Source organism: Mandrillus leucophaeus, unplaced genomic scaffold, assembly GCF_000951045.1.
Source record: "Mandrillus leucophaeus isolate KB7577 unplaced genomic scaffold, Mleu.le_1.0 Scaffold219, whole genome shotgun sequence".
NCBI lineage: Eukaryota > Metazoa > Chordata > Mammalia > Primates > Cercopithecidae > Mandrillus > Mandrillus leucophaeus.
In genome coordinates this window covers 1,186,350-1,202,798 of record NW_012102243.1, presented here as the reverse complement: position 1 = coordinate 1,202,798, position 16,449 = coordinate 1,186,350, and the positions used below count along the sequence as shown (strand labels likewise).

Sequence of the window (16,449 nt, the reverse complement as noted above, 5' to 3'; positions counted from 1 at the left end):
CCGGCCCAAAATGGGAAATTTCATGATGGGGACCAACCCATGGAAATAGTGCATCTATTTAGATGAAGGCGTCTGTTCTCTTCCTTGCAGTTCACCTCTCAAAACCTGTGGTAGTAACTACTGCCAAACACCCTTGAACTCTTAATTAAAACACAAAACCTTAAAGAAAATCAGGCAACATTAACAGTTAAAAACTTTGTTCTCACCCATGGTTTTGCTCATGTTACACACTGGTTTTACTTCGTGCCCGGCCCTTCTCCGGGTCAGTCCGCAGTAGATGCTGTCTTGTCCCTATGATTTCTAGAGAAAGCTTCTGTGAGGGCACAGCTTTGATGTTAGACAGTTGAGGGTTCCCCCTGCAGCACCTGTCCCTGCTGGGACTCACAGAATTTCCTTAAACCTCATTTGGTTTAATCTGGAATGTGGGAACGATCACATTTTCACATCATTTATTGTAAAAATGAATAACGTGAAAGTTCAGTGTCTGAAACACAGTTATGATATTGATTGACTTTCTTTTTGTATTTTTAGTAGAGATGGGGTTTCACCATGTTGCCCAGGATGGTCTTGAACACCTGAGATCAGGTGATCTGCCTGTCTCAGCCTCTCAAAGTGCTGGAATTACAGGTGTAAGCCACCGCACCTGGCCAGATTGACATTTTTGAGTGCTTTTACCAGAGCTACATATTTAGATTTTTAGTGGCTGCTTAAGTTATAAACTCTACATTTGCCTTGTCTTTGCTGTCAGGGCAGCACTGGTCTCGCTTTTTCCTTCCTGCTGACATCTAGGATAAGGCACTGGTCACGGGGACCTGCCTTGTCCTGGCTCCTGTTACACAGGTGTCACTTTTAATGAACAGATATCCTCAGCCCTGAATTACGGATCCAGCAGAGCCCTGAGGTTTCTGTTACCTTTATGCATAATGGGAGAAGGAGGAAATTCCAGAGGTCTTCAGGCTTAATGAAGAAACTTGATAACTGCTTATAGCTTTCAGAAGACAAATGCCAGTATAAATTTTATTACCATGACATCAAGTCTCTAAATGAGGTAATCAGAGTGGTAGAATTTCTCACTGAAGTCATAAACAGCACTTCCAGAGATCCCCCATCCTCACATGAGGCTCCCAGGACCTAATAGGAAAGATGAAACTTGTGTTGTGACATAGCCGATTCACTGTTCACCATGTGAGAAACAAGCCCAAAGAATGGACTCAGAGAACAGTGGAAATGAGACTTTTAAACACAGTTTTGCAAGATTGGGTGTCTGGTGGGCAGGCACACCCAGCACGGTTACAGCAAGCCTCTTATCCCCTAGTGCACAGGTCCCGCCCCCAGTTCCTCATAGGCTGAGTACTGTGGGGGGGGTCACAGCCTTCCCGGACTTCACCTATTGGTTGTTGGGTAGGGGCTGCAGGGTGCAGGTCCCGCCCCCGCTTCCTCATAGGCTGAGTACTGTGGGGGGGGGGTCACAGCCTTCCCGGACTTCACCTATTGGTTGTTGGGTAGGGGGTGTAGGGTGCAGGTCCCACCCCCGCTTCCTCATAGGCTGAGTACTGTGGGGGGGGGGTCACAGTCTTTCTGGAGGTCGCCTATTGGTTGTTGGGCAGGGGCTGTAGGTGTTTTCTTTGGGGTTGTCCTGCTGCGTTTTGTTGCGGCCCACAATGCATTGCACTCCCAGTCAGCTCAGGGGCTCTTGCAGTATTTGACTTATGACCTAAGTAGCTGGGCAGGCTGTTAAGAACAGACAAAACGAGATATTTTTAGGCCAGTAAACTTTCATCTTAGACTAAACCTCTTTGGTTCGGGTGAGGGCAACTAAGGGGTGGGGGGTGCCGAGAAGCAGGCGTTGGCTATCCAAGCAGGGGCCTAGTACATCCTGTTTCTTCTGTAGTTTGTTGACCTAAGCCGATTCAAGGCACTTTGTCTTGGAAATGGACCACTGTATACATTATTTCCTTCAATTCCCTCCTCTTTCTCTTTTTACTCCTGTTAGTCCCATTTCCACATTTATTTTTGTGTCCTTTGTTTCTCACATCATTTCAAAAGCTGTTGACTGTCTTCATCATAACAGAGTAGATCTGATTTGGTTTCTAATAATAGTTGATATGTTATGGGTATTTGTTTGTTGATGGCTGTTTCAATTAATTTTTGGGTTAACCCTTTAACATGGAGAATAATGCAACACTCTGTAGCTCTCAGGACTCCAGCCCCTATTATAAGGGATGTCAGAATGGAGGCGACCATTCCTTTCCGTTTTCCCGAACCAGCTCTCTAGCCAATCAACTCTTTAGCCAATCATCAATTCCAGCATTTTCCACCAATTCGTTGGCTAAAGTTGTTAACTCTTGTAATGCTTTTGTGATGATTCCATCTGGCGCAGTATTGTTAGGAATGAAAGTGCAATGCTTTCCGCCCATTATGACGCGTACGGCCCCTTTCTCTGCCAAGATCATGTCTAGTGCAAGTCTGTTCTTCCATGCCATTAGGCTGGTGGCATCTAACTGGCCAGCCACTTCTTTGAGAGCATCTCGAGTATAGGTGATGAATCTTTGTTGATTATAATAGATGCAATTAATCAGTCTACATTTTTATTAATAGTTGACCACCAGAAGAGTGCTGATGCAAGCCCAGCAGCTGTGTGGTTTCGGGTCTTCGGTTCATTAGGTGCTCCTCTAGGACTCCTACTGAGTCAATATAAATATTGGGATCAAAAGAATCTGCTAAATCTCTCTGACTTAGGTGGCCATGGGGGTTCTTGGGGATCTTATGGTATGCCAGGGTGAATGGAATGGCCAGTTGAACTGAGGCACAAGTCCCAGTCCATTTGGACAGTAACAGGTCACAGAGGTTCCTCTTCCCACTTACCACCAGACATCAGCCTGGGGTGTATGAAGAGCCGAGTAGTTGCCATTGTTTGACTCACCAGTAATGTTTAAGATGTGGGTACAAGTTGAAAATTCTCCCACAGCCTTATTGAACTCTGGCCCCTGCCTAGAGAGGCAAGAGGAGTGGTTCGTATTCCCTATGGAGGATGAGGGGATTGCTCTCATGTCTGATTTTCACAAAGCGGGAAGAGCAGTGATAGACTTTTGCAAATCTCATTTCCCCATGCATCCCTGTCCTGGTATAAAGCCGATATGCATTGCATTCCATCAGGATTGGTGCCCCATCCTGGGGGAACTGGAACCACCTGTGCCTGAGGCTGCCCAGCAGAACATGCGTAACAGTAGCTCTTATTAAGAGCTAGTACCGAAAATCTGACCCATTAGGCCCAGGCATTGATATCCTCATATCCAGTCTCAGTTTCTAAAGTCTGCCTCAAATCTGTTACCTTCGTTATTTTTACTCTCTTAGGGCATTGTCCGGTGGGTTAAAGGAAGTAGTGGGACCGGGAGTTATAGTAATCCTGGGTGGGCTCGGGGTAGAGTTGGTGACGTGCCTGAAAGCTAACTGTTCCACGGGATCCCTTCCTGAGATACTTATTCCTGATCCATACCTCCAAGGTTCCTGGTCTAGAGTAGCTAGGGTGTTTATGTTAATTAATATAGGATTGCACTCTAAATTTCTATAGTTAGGTGGTGTGGGGCTCTTGTATAACTGTATTTTATTCTTTAAGGGTTTGGTTTTGGAAGAATGGCTCACCCAGCCTCAAAATTGGGTGGTGCACCAGACCTCATTCCAGCTAGCACAGGGCTTTCCCCGTAGCGACCTGTTTCAGGACATAGATATTTGTTTGCTCGTGACAGCTGCCTTTGGTTCCCTAAATTCCCACAAGGTAAGACTTGGCAGGCATCAAAACTTATGGTCCGGGAGGTGGAGGTTCTAGCTATATTGACTATTAGTTTGATTGGCTATTCTTCTACCAAGCTCCATCCAATAATTGTGTACCGATTAATTCTGACTACGTCCACCCCAATGACAGAGCCTGCTCGTGGCTTCCTTCTAGGTTTTCCTCAGAGTTAGCTTAGGGGTTCCTTAGGAGATCTATACACTTCCCATTTCCCCTTTCCCTTCCTTCCAGGAGTTCTTTTACCAGTCTCTTGACTGAGTGCCATGTGTCCACCCCTATCCAGCTGTTCGTACGGCTGTCTCAGTGGTCAGGAGAGCTTGGTAGGGACCTTCCCAGCTTGGGCGGAGCTTCGCCAGGCTGGAAGTGGTGAACCGTGAACTCATGAGGCAGGGTTTGAGTCAGAAATCCTTTCAACCTGAGGGATGACAGGGTGGAGGATATGGCCAGTGTATAATTTCTTAAAAATTCGTCTTTGGTTTTCATAGCAGGAAGGTCAGTAGTCCCACCTAAATCTGGGAGTCCATATAACAACTCATAAGGGGATCGTCCCAGGCCTTTCCTCGGGGCTGTACTAATCCTCAGGAGTTGCTCTGGGGAGACGTCTGGTCCAAGGCACTTTAGTTTCTAAGATTAGTTTAGTAAATACGCTTTTGGAGAGTCCGATTCCTTTTTTCTACTTTTCCAGAGGAAGCGGGGTGCCAAGGGGTGTGGTAACCCATCTAATGTACAAACCCTCCAGAATTCCCCTTAGCACCCTCGAGGTAAAGTGGCTCCCATTGTCTGAATCAGTATTTTCTACCAGGCCAAATCTGGGTATAATTTGTTGTGAGATTATTTTGGCCACATACGTGGTGGTGGCAGTTGGGAGGGGGAGGCCCCTACCCAGGTGGAGAGGTGGTTTACCATTGCCAGCAGATACTTTCGTCTCCCTATTGTGGGCATTTCTGTAAAATCTACTTGAAGGAGGTCTCCCTCTGGTAGTCTTTTGTTTTTTTTGGTTTTTTTTTTGAGATGGAGTCTCGCACTGTTGCCCTGACTGGAGTGCAGTGGTGCAATCTCAGCTCATTGCAACCTCCGCCTCCCGGGTTCAAGTAATTCTCCTGCCTCAGCCTCCCGAGTAGCTGGGATTACAGGCACCTGCCACCACGCCCAGCTAATTCTTTGTATTTTTAGTAAAGATGGAGTTTCACACTATGTTGGGCAGGCTGGTCTCAAACTCCTAACCTCATGATCCACCTGCCTCAGCCTCCCAAAGTGCTGGGATTACAGGCATGAGCCTCCGCACCCAGCTGGTAGTCGAACTACCTTTTTGTTTATTCTCTGGCAGGTCACACAACCCCCACACACTTGTTTAGCAGGTGTGTAAATCCCTATACACCCTTAATTCTTGAGTATTGCATCACACGTGGTCTTGGGACCCCAGTGACTTCCTTGTGCAGTATGGACATCAGTTCTGTCATTATGGGTTTATCATTTATCTCCCCTCAGAGAGCACCCACCTCCCATCCTCAGTTTAAGTGGCCCCTATCTTGTTCTTTTTTTTTTTTTTTTTTTTTGAGACGGAGTCTCGCTCTGTCGCCCAGGCTGGAGTGCAGTGGCCGGATCTCAGCTCACTGCAAGCTCCACCTCCCGGGTTCACGCCATTCTCCTGCCTCAGCCTCCCGAGTAGCTGGGACTACAGGCGCCCGCCACCTCGCCCGGCTAGTTTTTTTGTATTTTTTAGTAGAAACGGGGTTTCGCTGTGTTAGCCAGGATGGTCTTGATCTCCTGACCTCGTGATCCGCCCGTCTTGGCCTCCCAAAGTGCTGGGATTACAGGCTTGAGCCACCGCGCCCAGCCGAGTGGCCCCTATCTTGCCCAACTCTTCCTCCTCTTTAGAAAATTGGGGTCTTAATACCACCTTAGGGATATCTGGATTAGGCTAAACAGTCTAACTTCTTACTTTAGAGAGGCTTGTTTAGAAGCTTCATCCACAAGCCTGTTCCGTACAGCTTCTATAGTGTTTCCTATCTGACGGCCGTTTACATGAACCATGGCTATCTCCGCTGGAGGCAGGATGCTTTCTAAAACTTGCTTGACCAGTTCCCCATGTACCAGTTTTTTCCCCTTACTATTTATCAGGCCCCACTCTGTCCAGATCCTTCCAAAGGTATGTCCTACTCCATAGGCGTATTTGGAATTACTATATATAGTGCCTTCTTGGTCTTCTAGGAGCTTTAGGGCCTGGTTAAGAGCATATTATTCACAGGTTTGTGCTGACCAGTTGTTGGGTAATCTACCTTTTTCACATGAGGATTGTTTGCATCAATGACAGCATAGCCATTGTGTCTTTTACCATTAGTCACTTGGGATGACCCATCCACAAACAGCCTCATTCCATCATGTAGGGGAGCTTCTCGAAGGTCTGGTGTGACTTTAGTTTGATATTCTATGATACCTAACAGTTACAGTCTGATGCCACCTTATTCTCCTGTCCTTTCAATAAGAAACTGACTGGATTCAAGCAAGTATCTGTTATTAAGACCAAATCATCTTTTTCTAGTAATAGGACTTCATATTTTAATGTCCAGGAATTAGTCAACCATCTCCCAGCTCTTTGATTTCATATATGCCTGACCTGATGTGGGGTGCTCCCTACCAGGGCCCAGTCGAAGGTCAGCTTCCAACCCTCCTCTATCAGCAGGGCTGTGACAGCTACTGCTTGCACACATTTGGGCCACCTTCAAGGGACAGGATCAAGAAGCTTGGAGATAAAAACAACAGTTGCCTCTTCCCCGCCCCAGATTTGAGTGAACACCCCAAGGGCCACGCCCTGGCCTACTGTTATTAACAAATAACACATTTTCTTTAAAGATGGAAAGGCCAGGACTGGGACTGTAGCGAGAGCTTGCTTTAAATCCTCCACTGCCTTGATTTCTTCCAGGGACCATTGCAAAGGTTACTAGAAGGTTACTAGAAGTTCGTCTTCTAGTAACTTAAGATACAAAATCTTTGTTTTTTTGAGCATATGAGTCAATCCATAATCTACAGTAACCAGTTAAACCTAAAAATTTTTGGAGTTCTTTCTTTGTCTTAGGCAAGGGCAGACCCACTATTCCCAATACTCTTTCTGGGTTTATTCTCCGCTTCCCTTCACTAATTAGATGTCCTAAATATTTAACTTCTTTTTCTACAAATTGGAGTTTGTTCTTGGAGAAACAAGAACAAGCCCCTTTCCCCTAGGAAATTAAGCAACCCCCTTTCCCCTAGGAAATCAAGCAAGCTTGCGGTGGCTTCGGATACCTTGTCCCTCCTTTTCCCAGAAATTAGAAGATCATCCACATACTGTAATAACTGGGTTTCTCTGGAAGGTTGGAATTCCTCCAGGACTTTTTCTGAGACATGACCAAATAAGTCTGGGGCTTCCGTGAAACCTTTTGGCAGCACAGTCCAACAGTACTGCTGCTTTCTCCCAGTTACAGGGTTTTCCATTCAAAGGCAAAGAGGTCCCTACTCCTAGAGTCTAGGGGACGTGCCCGGAATGCGTCTTTCAGATCCACTACATCGAACCACTTACGTTAATGGGGTATTTTACTAAGAAGGGTGTAGGGGTGAGGCATCACAGGATGGTGAGTTTGTGCAATTTGATTTATAGTTCTTAGATCTTGCGCTAATCTGTAGGACCCATCCGGTTTCTTGATGGGGAGAATTGGAGTGTCGTATGGTGACATGCAGAGTTCCAGTAGTCCATCTTTAATTCATTCCTCTGTTACCGCTTGGAGACCCTTTCTACCTTCAGTGGGTATGGGATATTGTTTCCTGCAAACTCTTTCTCTTTCTCCTGGATGTTTTAGTTCAATCTGTAAGGGTGTGATTTTTAATCCTCCCCGTTGCCTTCCTTAATCCACACAAGGGGATTACTTTCCTCCTCCTCTGTTAGAAGGCCCATCATTACTTTTATTTGTCCCTTCTCTATTCCTAATCCTAAACCTAATTTGACAATCAGGTCTTGACCAAGGAGGTTAGTTCCTGCTTCAGGAACATGTAAGAACAACCACTTAATTTGTTGTGATCCCAAGCTAATTAACATTTTCTTAAATATCGGAACCTGAAATCCCTCCCTCTTTACCCCGATACTGTTAACTTCTCCTTAGAGAGTTTTGCGCCCCTTGGTTGGTACATTGGGGAGAAGCAAGCCCCTCCAGTGTCGATCAAAGATGTCATTTCTTCCCCGTACGGACCACCAGGTTGTGAGAAACAAACTCACCCGTCCAAACCCAAAGAATGGACTCAGAGACCCAGAGAACAGTGGAAATGCGACTTTTAATGACGGTTTTGCAAGATTGGGTGTCTGGTGGGCAGGCACACCCAGCAGGGTTACAACAAGCCATTTATCCCCTAGCGCGCAGGTCCTGCCCACCCAGTTCCTCATAGGCTGAGTACTGTGGGGGGGTCACAGTCTTCCTGGATGTTGCCTATTGGTTGTTGGGTAGGGGGTGTAGGGTGCAGGTCCCGCCCCCGCTTCCTCATAGGCCTGTCTCTTATACACATCTAGATGTGTATAAGAGACAGGACAAAACGAGATATTTTTAGGCCAGTAAACTTTCATCTTAGACTAAACCTCTTTGGTTCGGGTGAGGGCAACTAAGTGGGGGGCGGGGGGTGCCGAGAAGCAGGCGTTGGCTATCCAAGCAGGGGCCTAGTACATCCTGTTTCTTCTGTAGTTTGCTGACCTAAGCCGATTCAAGGCACTTTGTCTTGGAAATGGACCACTGTATACATTATTTCCTTCAACCATAACCAGCTCTAAGTCGCAGGTGGTGCCTGCATTTCCAGAGGTGCTGGGGAGGAAGAAGAGTGTTAGCTTTCTGAGGGTCCTTTTACTGGCATTGAGGACGACGTGGTTTCAAAGCTGAGCACTGGAATCAGCTTGCCCTGGGAGGGAAAGGACAGGACCAAAAAGCGTAAAGCCACTCCTGCAGAGGCCCGAGAAAGGCAGCACGCGGAGGCATCGCATGCCTGTATGTGGGGGTTGCATGCCCGTGTACGTGGCGGTACACATGGTGATCTGTGATCGCCAGGCTGCTTTCTGGAGACCGAGCCAGCTGCCAGCAAGCAGTGACCCCAGCAATTTCCTCACAGGGATAAGACACTGTTTCCAATGCCTTTATGAGGAGTGTGATTTTTCCAGTCAGTGTTTCTTCAGTTGGAATCTGTCAATGATTTGGATCAGGGACACGGCGTTGAAGGTGGAATGGGGAGGCACGGTGGCGCTCTGTGCAATATGCAGTGTGTGTTTCATAGAGAAGGCAATGTAATCACAGCAGCCAATCCACGCACTGCTCTTTAGTGCTGCCCACATTGCCCCCTCTCACAGATGAGGACACTGGAGCCCAGAGAGGTTCGGGAACTTGCTCAAGGTCACACAGCTAATAGATTTTGAAACGTAGATGTGAATCCAGGCAGTCTGGCTTCGAGATCATTGTTCTAAACAATGATCTGTTTCTACTCCCTCGGTAAATATGGATATAGATATAAATATGTATAATAATGTGAGTATAAACAACATAGCAGCACTAATGTTGGTATTGTAAAAATTAGCTATTATCCTCCCACACTGTGACTATAAAATTATATATATGTTATATGCATTTTACACAGCTAAAATCAATGTGTATACATTTCATCTTCCACCTTCCCTTATTTATAATGACTTTAAAGCATCACTGAGTTGATGTGTTGATCTGCTTCTGAAATGATGCTTGCCGAGGTTATTTTTGTGTGCTGCTGATCGTAGACAACACCACAGCAGACGTCTCTGTCCCTGTCTTTTAGTTTCCTCTTAATGACTGAGTTGGGCTGAGTCCCCCAGACCAGACATGGTTCTGGCTATTTGCTCAGTAAACAGGCAGTTTCGGGGGCTGCCAAGGGCCAGGTGCTGCGGCAGGCACTGGAGAAAGGGCCAAGACACTGAGTGTGGAGCCCCAGGATTCAGACCGTGTCACAGGCTTTGGGATAGAAACAGTGATGTGCTTGGTCAGCAACAGAGTGCCGGCTCTTCAGGAAGCCAGTCCCCGCTCGGAAGGCCGCTGGAAGGAGCCCTGGTTCTTTTCTTTCTGATTCTCGTGTTTACTGTTTACATCTTTTGAGGGTAAGAGATTGGGTTTTTGTTTTTTGACTTAGTATACGTGGTTAGTAGTTCTTTTGGAAATGGATTTTGGGTATATCATGTTTTAAAAATTAGTTGGTTGACAAAACATTCTCTGATTCTCTTTTGCACGGAAGCAATTGCATCTGCAAAGGAACTCCCTGTGTGTGATTCCTCAAGATTTCTTTCAGTTGCTGCCGAACCTGACTTGGCTGGACCTCCGGTACAACAGAATTAAGGTGCTTCCTTCCGGGATCGGAGCCCACAGGTAAGTTGTTTATGCTTCCAGATTTTAAAATCATCCTTGTCCTTTACTCTTGATTGAATTTTTATTTCGGAATAGACACATTTAATAGTATTTTTAAATCCAGCTAAGAGGTGCGACAGTTGAATGTACCTGACTTGCAGAACTCTAACTTGGGATATTTGGTGCCACAACAAATGCTGGTAGCCACAGTGTCTTTTTGCTGGGTGGCCGGTGTGATTTTTATCACAGCTGATTCCAGCTCTGACTCTCCTTGTATGAAGCTGCCTGAAAATCAGAAATACCTCTGACGAGTTAAACCAGCACCTCTGGCCGGGCGCGGTGGCTCACGCGTGTAATCCCAGCACTTTGGGAGACTGAGGCGGGCAGATCACCTGAGGTCAGGAGATCAAGACCATCCTGGCCAACACGGCAAGCCCTGTCTCTACTAAAAATACAGAAAAATTAGCCGGGCGTGGTGGCGGGCGCTTATAGTCCCAGCTACTCGGGAGGCTGAGGCAGGAGAATGGCGTGAACCCAGGAGGCAGAGCTTGCAGTGAGCGGAGATCGCACCACCGCACTCCAGCCTGGATGACAGGGCGATACTCCATCTCAAAAAAAAAAAATATATATATATATATATATATATATATATATAAATTAGCCAGGCATGGTGGTGGGTGCCTGTAATCCCAGCTCCTTGGGAGGTCGAGGGAAGAGAATTGCTTGAACCCAGGAGGCAGAGGTTGCAGTGAGCTGAGATCACACCACTGCACTCCAGTCTGGGCGACAGAGTAAGAGTCCGTCTCAAAAAAAATAAATAAATAAACCAGCTCCTTTGCTCCTGAGGGCTCTTGTGTAACCCACATTGGTTCTTGGCATAGAATGAGAAATTCTTCTCACTTAGGAAAACTGGGAGCACCCAGCCAAGCCCCGGGTGTCCTGCCCATCCCCACCACTTCCCTTCCCAGAGTTTCCTTGCATTCCCACTTGTGGACTTGTGGGGTGTAATCCTGCCCATGGTGGAAATACCACACCTCCTTTCCCCTCCTCAGCCTGGCCCTTCCCCATCAGCCAGGAATCTATTCTCACTGTGGAGACGTCCTTCTTTCCTGAGCCTTCTGCTTCTGTGTCCACATCCCTGGCACCGTGGCTTTTTCTCCTTCTGAAGCCATGATCGCCTTACCTCTTATTCTTTTCTTTTCTTTTTTTCTTTTTTTTTTTTTTTAGATGGAGTCTTGCTCTCTCCCCCAGGCTGGAGTGCAGTGGCGTGATCTCAGCTCACTACAACCTCTGCCTCCTGGGTTCAAGCAATTCGGAACTGGAATTACAGGTGCGCGCCACCGTGCCCTGCTAAATTTTGTATTTTTAGTAGAAACAGGGTTTTGCCATGTTGGCCAGGTTGGTCTCAAACTCCTGACCTCAAGTGATCTGCCTGCCTCGGCCTTCCAAAGTGCTGGGATGACAGGTGTGAGCCCCCACACCCGGCTGCCCGAACCTCTTTTGACCAGTGCTTCAGCCCTTCCTCTGATATGAGTGTGTCTGGGCACAGCCCTGAGGTGGGCATGTGCCTGGCAGGTGCAGGCTGGCAGGGAGGCCTATTTGGTGGGGGAAGTCTCTAAAGAGGGGCAGTGGGGCTCAGAGGCCAGGGTCTCTTTGTGAATTTTATTTTAGAAAGGAAGTCACAGAAGGGTTTGAGTAGAGAGGGTGGCATCAGACTTGGCTTATAGTCACTCTGTGAAGAGGGGGGCTCCAGGGCAAGGGTGGGGCAGGTCACCAGCTGGGGCCACGGCAGCAGCCCATGCAGGAGGGGCAGCCTGGGCATGGCTGGCCATGGCAGGGCTTTGGTGGGACTTCAGAGCTGGTGGGATGCGGGTGGGTATGGGGCCACAAGAAGGAAAGGGGTGTCCAGGGCACCCCCAGTTCCTACATGAGGAATTGTGTCTCCCAAGAGCCATGGTGGCCTCTGTGGGACAGTAGAATAGAGGCTTGTAGGAGGCCCTTCACACCGGTTTTAAAAATGTTTTATAAGAAGTCAGTATATTTTGCCACACGTAATAGAAGAGAACCACACATCATTCACCCTTCAGGCTCTGCGAGGAAGCTACTTACCTAATGACAAGCGGTGTCTTGAGCAGGTGGAAACACACCCGGTGCATCTGCATGGGGCTCCTGGGGACTCCGGGGTCTGCAGGGCGGATCAGATGGACCTCGAGGAGAAGAATGTCCCGGGACTCAGCTGATGCATCTGCTGAGCCCGGCCAGCTGCTCGTGTTATGGGAGCTGCATGGGAGCTAGGTACTCTCTGGGAAGTTGTCCACCCTGTCCTCACGGCCTCGGGAGGTTTCCGAGCCTGTGGCTGAGAGTGCTTTGGGAAGGATTTCTTCTTCACGTGATCATCATCTTCTGGGTTTAGAATCACTGGGTGCTATTATGTCCACAAATCATTTTAGCCTTACACAGTTCTGGAGAGTAAGTGCTACTCAGAGGATGTAAGTGCACTAAGACCTGTTCCCATAACTACTCGTCTTTTCCCTAAAATAAGTATACAGTCCTCAAAATTTGAAAATTCTTTGATTTTGCCAAAGCTGGCTGCCTAATGTTTTTGAAGATACACTTTTATTTGTGATTTGTAACCCATGATAACATTCCAATTAGATCAGCTACAGAGCTGAGACATATTACTCAGAAATGCAAAGTGATTATGGGCTTATTAAAGCCTTAAACCTCTCGAAACATAATTAAAACAGTGACGGTGTTAGCGTGCCCCCTTCTCAGCGTTTTGGATGTGTGAGCTTGCTAGCAGAGAGAAGATGTGGGAAGCGTGGATCAGTTCATTTACCTCCTTAGGCAAACAAGTCCAACTCAGCATTTACTTTTATATATTCATTTTAAAATCAATGAAACAAAAGAATCAGTGGGTACGCTTTGAATTATTGATAGTATTTAAGGAATTAACATTTATAAATTTGTCATTTAAAGTGTTTTCAGAATATTTTAATAATATTATTACATAAGGTAGAAAAACCCGTGCTGTACTTTCAGGTTAATAGTAAACATGCACCCCCTGCAATCCCTCTTAGGCAAAACCCAACCCAGCCCCACCCAGCAGCACCTGAGTGGCCAGAACCTTTCTGCCTTGACGAAGCCCTAGTGCTGGAGAAGCCGAGGGCATGGCGCTGCCCTTGCTGCTCTCCTCAGCATCTGGAGGCCTCTGTTCACCTTCCAGAGAGCAGATGCTGTTCTTGTTGGCTGGTTTTATACGAGCAAAATTCAGAGGGAGTAAACCAAAAACAATGAACTGAAAGAACCACATTGAAATAATCCACTTTTGTGCACTTCAAGAAAAGTTTACTTCATAAAGTTTATTCCTTAAAAACTTTAAGTAACAGCCGGGCACGGTGACTCACGCCTATAATCTCAGCACTTTGGGAGGCCGAGGTGGGCAGATCCCAAGGTCAGGAGTTCAAGACCAGCCTGGCCAGCATGGTGAAACTCCATCTCTACTAAAAAAAAAAGTATAAAAATATTAGCCGGGCATGGTGGCATGTGCCTGTAGTCCCAGCTATTCGGGAGGCTGAGGCAGGAGAATTGCTTGAACCCGGCAGGCAGAGGTTTCAGTGAGCCAAGAGCACGCCACTCCACTCCAGCCTGGGCCACAGAATGAGACTCCATCTCACAAAAAAAAAAAAAAATTCAAATAACCAGGAAAATTCAAGAAAGTAAGTAGAAAGAAAATTGCCTAAACCTTAAATAATCTGATTTTCCTGTAGGGTAATAAAAAAATTAAACATAATTTAAATGAGGGTTGGGCATGGTGGCTTATACCTATAATCCCAGCACTTTGAGAGGCTGAGGCGGGAGGATCACTTGAGTCCAGGAGTTCAAAACTGGCTTGAGCAACATAGGAATACCCTGTGTTTACAAAAAATACCAACATTAGCCAGACATGGTGGCACACACCATTAGTCTCAGCTCAGCCAGACGTGGTGGCACACACCATTAGTCTCAGCTCAGCCAGGTGTGGTAGCACACACCATTAGTCTCAGCTCAGCCAGGCGTGGTGGCACACACCTATTAGTCTCAGCTACCTGTGGGGGGCTGAGGCAGGAGGATTGCTTGAGCCCAGGAGGCAGAGGTTGCAGTGAGCAGAGGTTGCAGTGAGCCGAGATTATGTCACTGCACTCCATCCTGGGCAATAGAGTGGAGACCTTGTCTCAAAAAATAATCATAATTAACTGTGAAAACCAAGAAGCATAGTACAGTAAAAGGTATGAGATAGAGTTTAATAGAATATATGGATTTTTCTATCATTCAACTAGTAAATGTTTACATTCTTTCCTGTCTAGACAGACAGGCATCCATGAGATATTTTGGGCTGCATTTTGTAAGGATGTTACTAGGTGTTAAATGAAAGTAGGTGCCTTCCCGAAATGCTGCCTTAGCTGAGTTTCTTATGTAGAGGCTTCTCGGAGTCCCCAGTGTATGAATCATTCATCTCCAAGCAGGGCAGGATATACTGTGCAGCGGAAGTCTCTCAAGCAATTTTGGCCATAGAAAACTTTTTTCACAGAGCATCATAAAACACTGGGATTCCTCACAGCACATCTTAGGAAAGACTGGTTTACAGTGAGGTTGTAACTGGAAGGTATGAAAGCCTAAAATAGAGGTTCTGAACTGGGGGAGGTTTTGCCCCCAAGGAGACTGTCGGTAATGTCTGGAGACATTTGTGGTTGCCACACCTGGGGGTGGGTGGTACCTCTGGCATCTATTGGAGAAAGGCTGGAGGTGTACAATACCCTGCAAAGCAGGGACACCGCCACCCCTACAGACTGCCTGGTCCCGCGTGTCAGTGGAGCAGGGCTAGACCTGTGTTTATGTTTGGCAGCAGACCACTTGTGTGTCCATGTTGTGAATTTAAGTGTGTCTGTATTGAAGTTGCCCCTGAAAGAGAAGAAAAATGAAGAAACTTGATGGTATATTTTGGAGATAGTCATTTAATTCTCTGCTTTTTAAATATTTTTGTTTTGTTTTGCTTTAAAGGCATTTGAAAACTCTGCTTTTAGAAAGAAATCCTATCAAAATGTTACCTGTGGAGCTGGGTAAGTAATAAAACAATAGAAAGATGATTTTAAAATGCTATCTTTTGAACTTACCAGACCTTGTAATGGAAGTATCAGGCATGACAAAGGAGGGTAAGCTAGATATTTTTAAAATCCTTCCTACTTCTAGGACTAAGAAAACGTAGCTCTCAAGAGCTGTTGATATAGCACGTGCTGTTCGTATGGAAGTGTGACATGTGAGCCTTGTGTGAGGCACAGTCACACAGGTAAAGAAACCGAAGGCCCGGCACACACCTCTGCAGGCCCCGCGTGCTGTCTCCGCTGCATCTCGCTGGCCTTCCTGCAAAGTTTGACCACTTACGTATGTTCCTAGGCCTCATCATGAGCACTTGTTTAGACCTCAGAATCTAAACACTCAAAACCAAAGGCATACGCTGACAGACAAATCAAACAAGCATAAACTATCACAGAAGCAAGTTTTATGACTTTAAAATAACTAGCAGAAACAGTATACATTTGTCTGACTAGTAGCCCCGGAAAAATGTCTAAAATTCTGAAGGCATTTCTATTATGAACTTGAAAAGCATTTTGGAGGCCGGGCACGGTGGCTCAAGCCTGTAATCCCAGCACTTTGGGAGGCTGAGACGGGCGGATCACTAGGTTAGGAGATCGAGACCATCCTGGCTAACACGGTGAAACCCCATCTCTACTAAAAAATACAAAAAAGTAGCAGGGCGAGGTGGCGGGCGCCTGCAGTCCCAGCTACTCGGGAGGCTGAGGCCAGAGAATGGCGTGAACCCGGGAGGCGGAGCTTGCAGTGAGCTGAGATCCGGCCACTGCACTCCAGCCTGGGTGACAGAGCCAGACTCCGTCTCAAAAAACAAAACAAAACAGAAAAGCATTTTGGAGAACTAATTTATGAGTACTCGTTTATTGATAAGTCAGTTGCTACCATGTGGACAGTATAAAAACAGACACGTATACACATGGTTACGTAAAAGTAAAAACATTAAGATTTTATAGCTTTGATTTTATTATTAGCCATGAATCGGGTAAAACTCACCAGTTTAAAAGAACAGTTGAGGCTGGGCGCGGCGGCTCAAGCCTGTAATCCCTGCACTTTGGGAGGCCGAGACAGGTGGATCACGAGGTCAGGAGATCGAGACCATCCTGGCTAACACGGTGAAACCCCGTCTCTACTAAAAAATACAAAAAACTAGCCGGG

The 16,449-nt window shown here is 46.6% G+C and overlaps 1 protein-coding gene across 4 annotated transcripts in view; it reads left to right on the top strand.

Moving 5' to 3' along the window:
* Nucleotides 1-16,449, top strand: part of LRRC27 (leucine rich repeat containing 27) — a 57,217-nt gene that overhangs the window by 10,123 nt on the left and 30,645 nt on the right. For 2 of the 4 annotated variants that reach the window (XM_011980832.1, XM_011980833.1), the window contains exons 3-4: nt 10,055-10,185; nt 15,205-15,263. In XM_011980832.1, the coding sequence (XP_011836222.1) occupies nt 10,055-10,185; nt 15,205-15,263 (190 nt within the window). Of the gene's footprint in view, nt 1-9,253; nt 9,322-9,605; nt 9,921-10,054; nt 10,186-15,204; nt 15,264-16,449 lie in introns of those variants that run through there. The other 2 variants (XM_011980834.1, XM_011980835.1) reach the window with 2 other exon arrangements.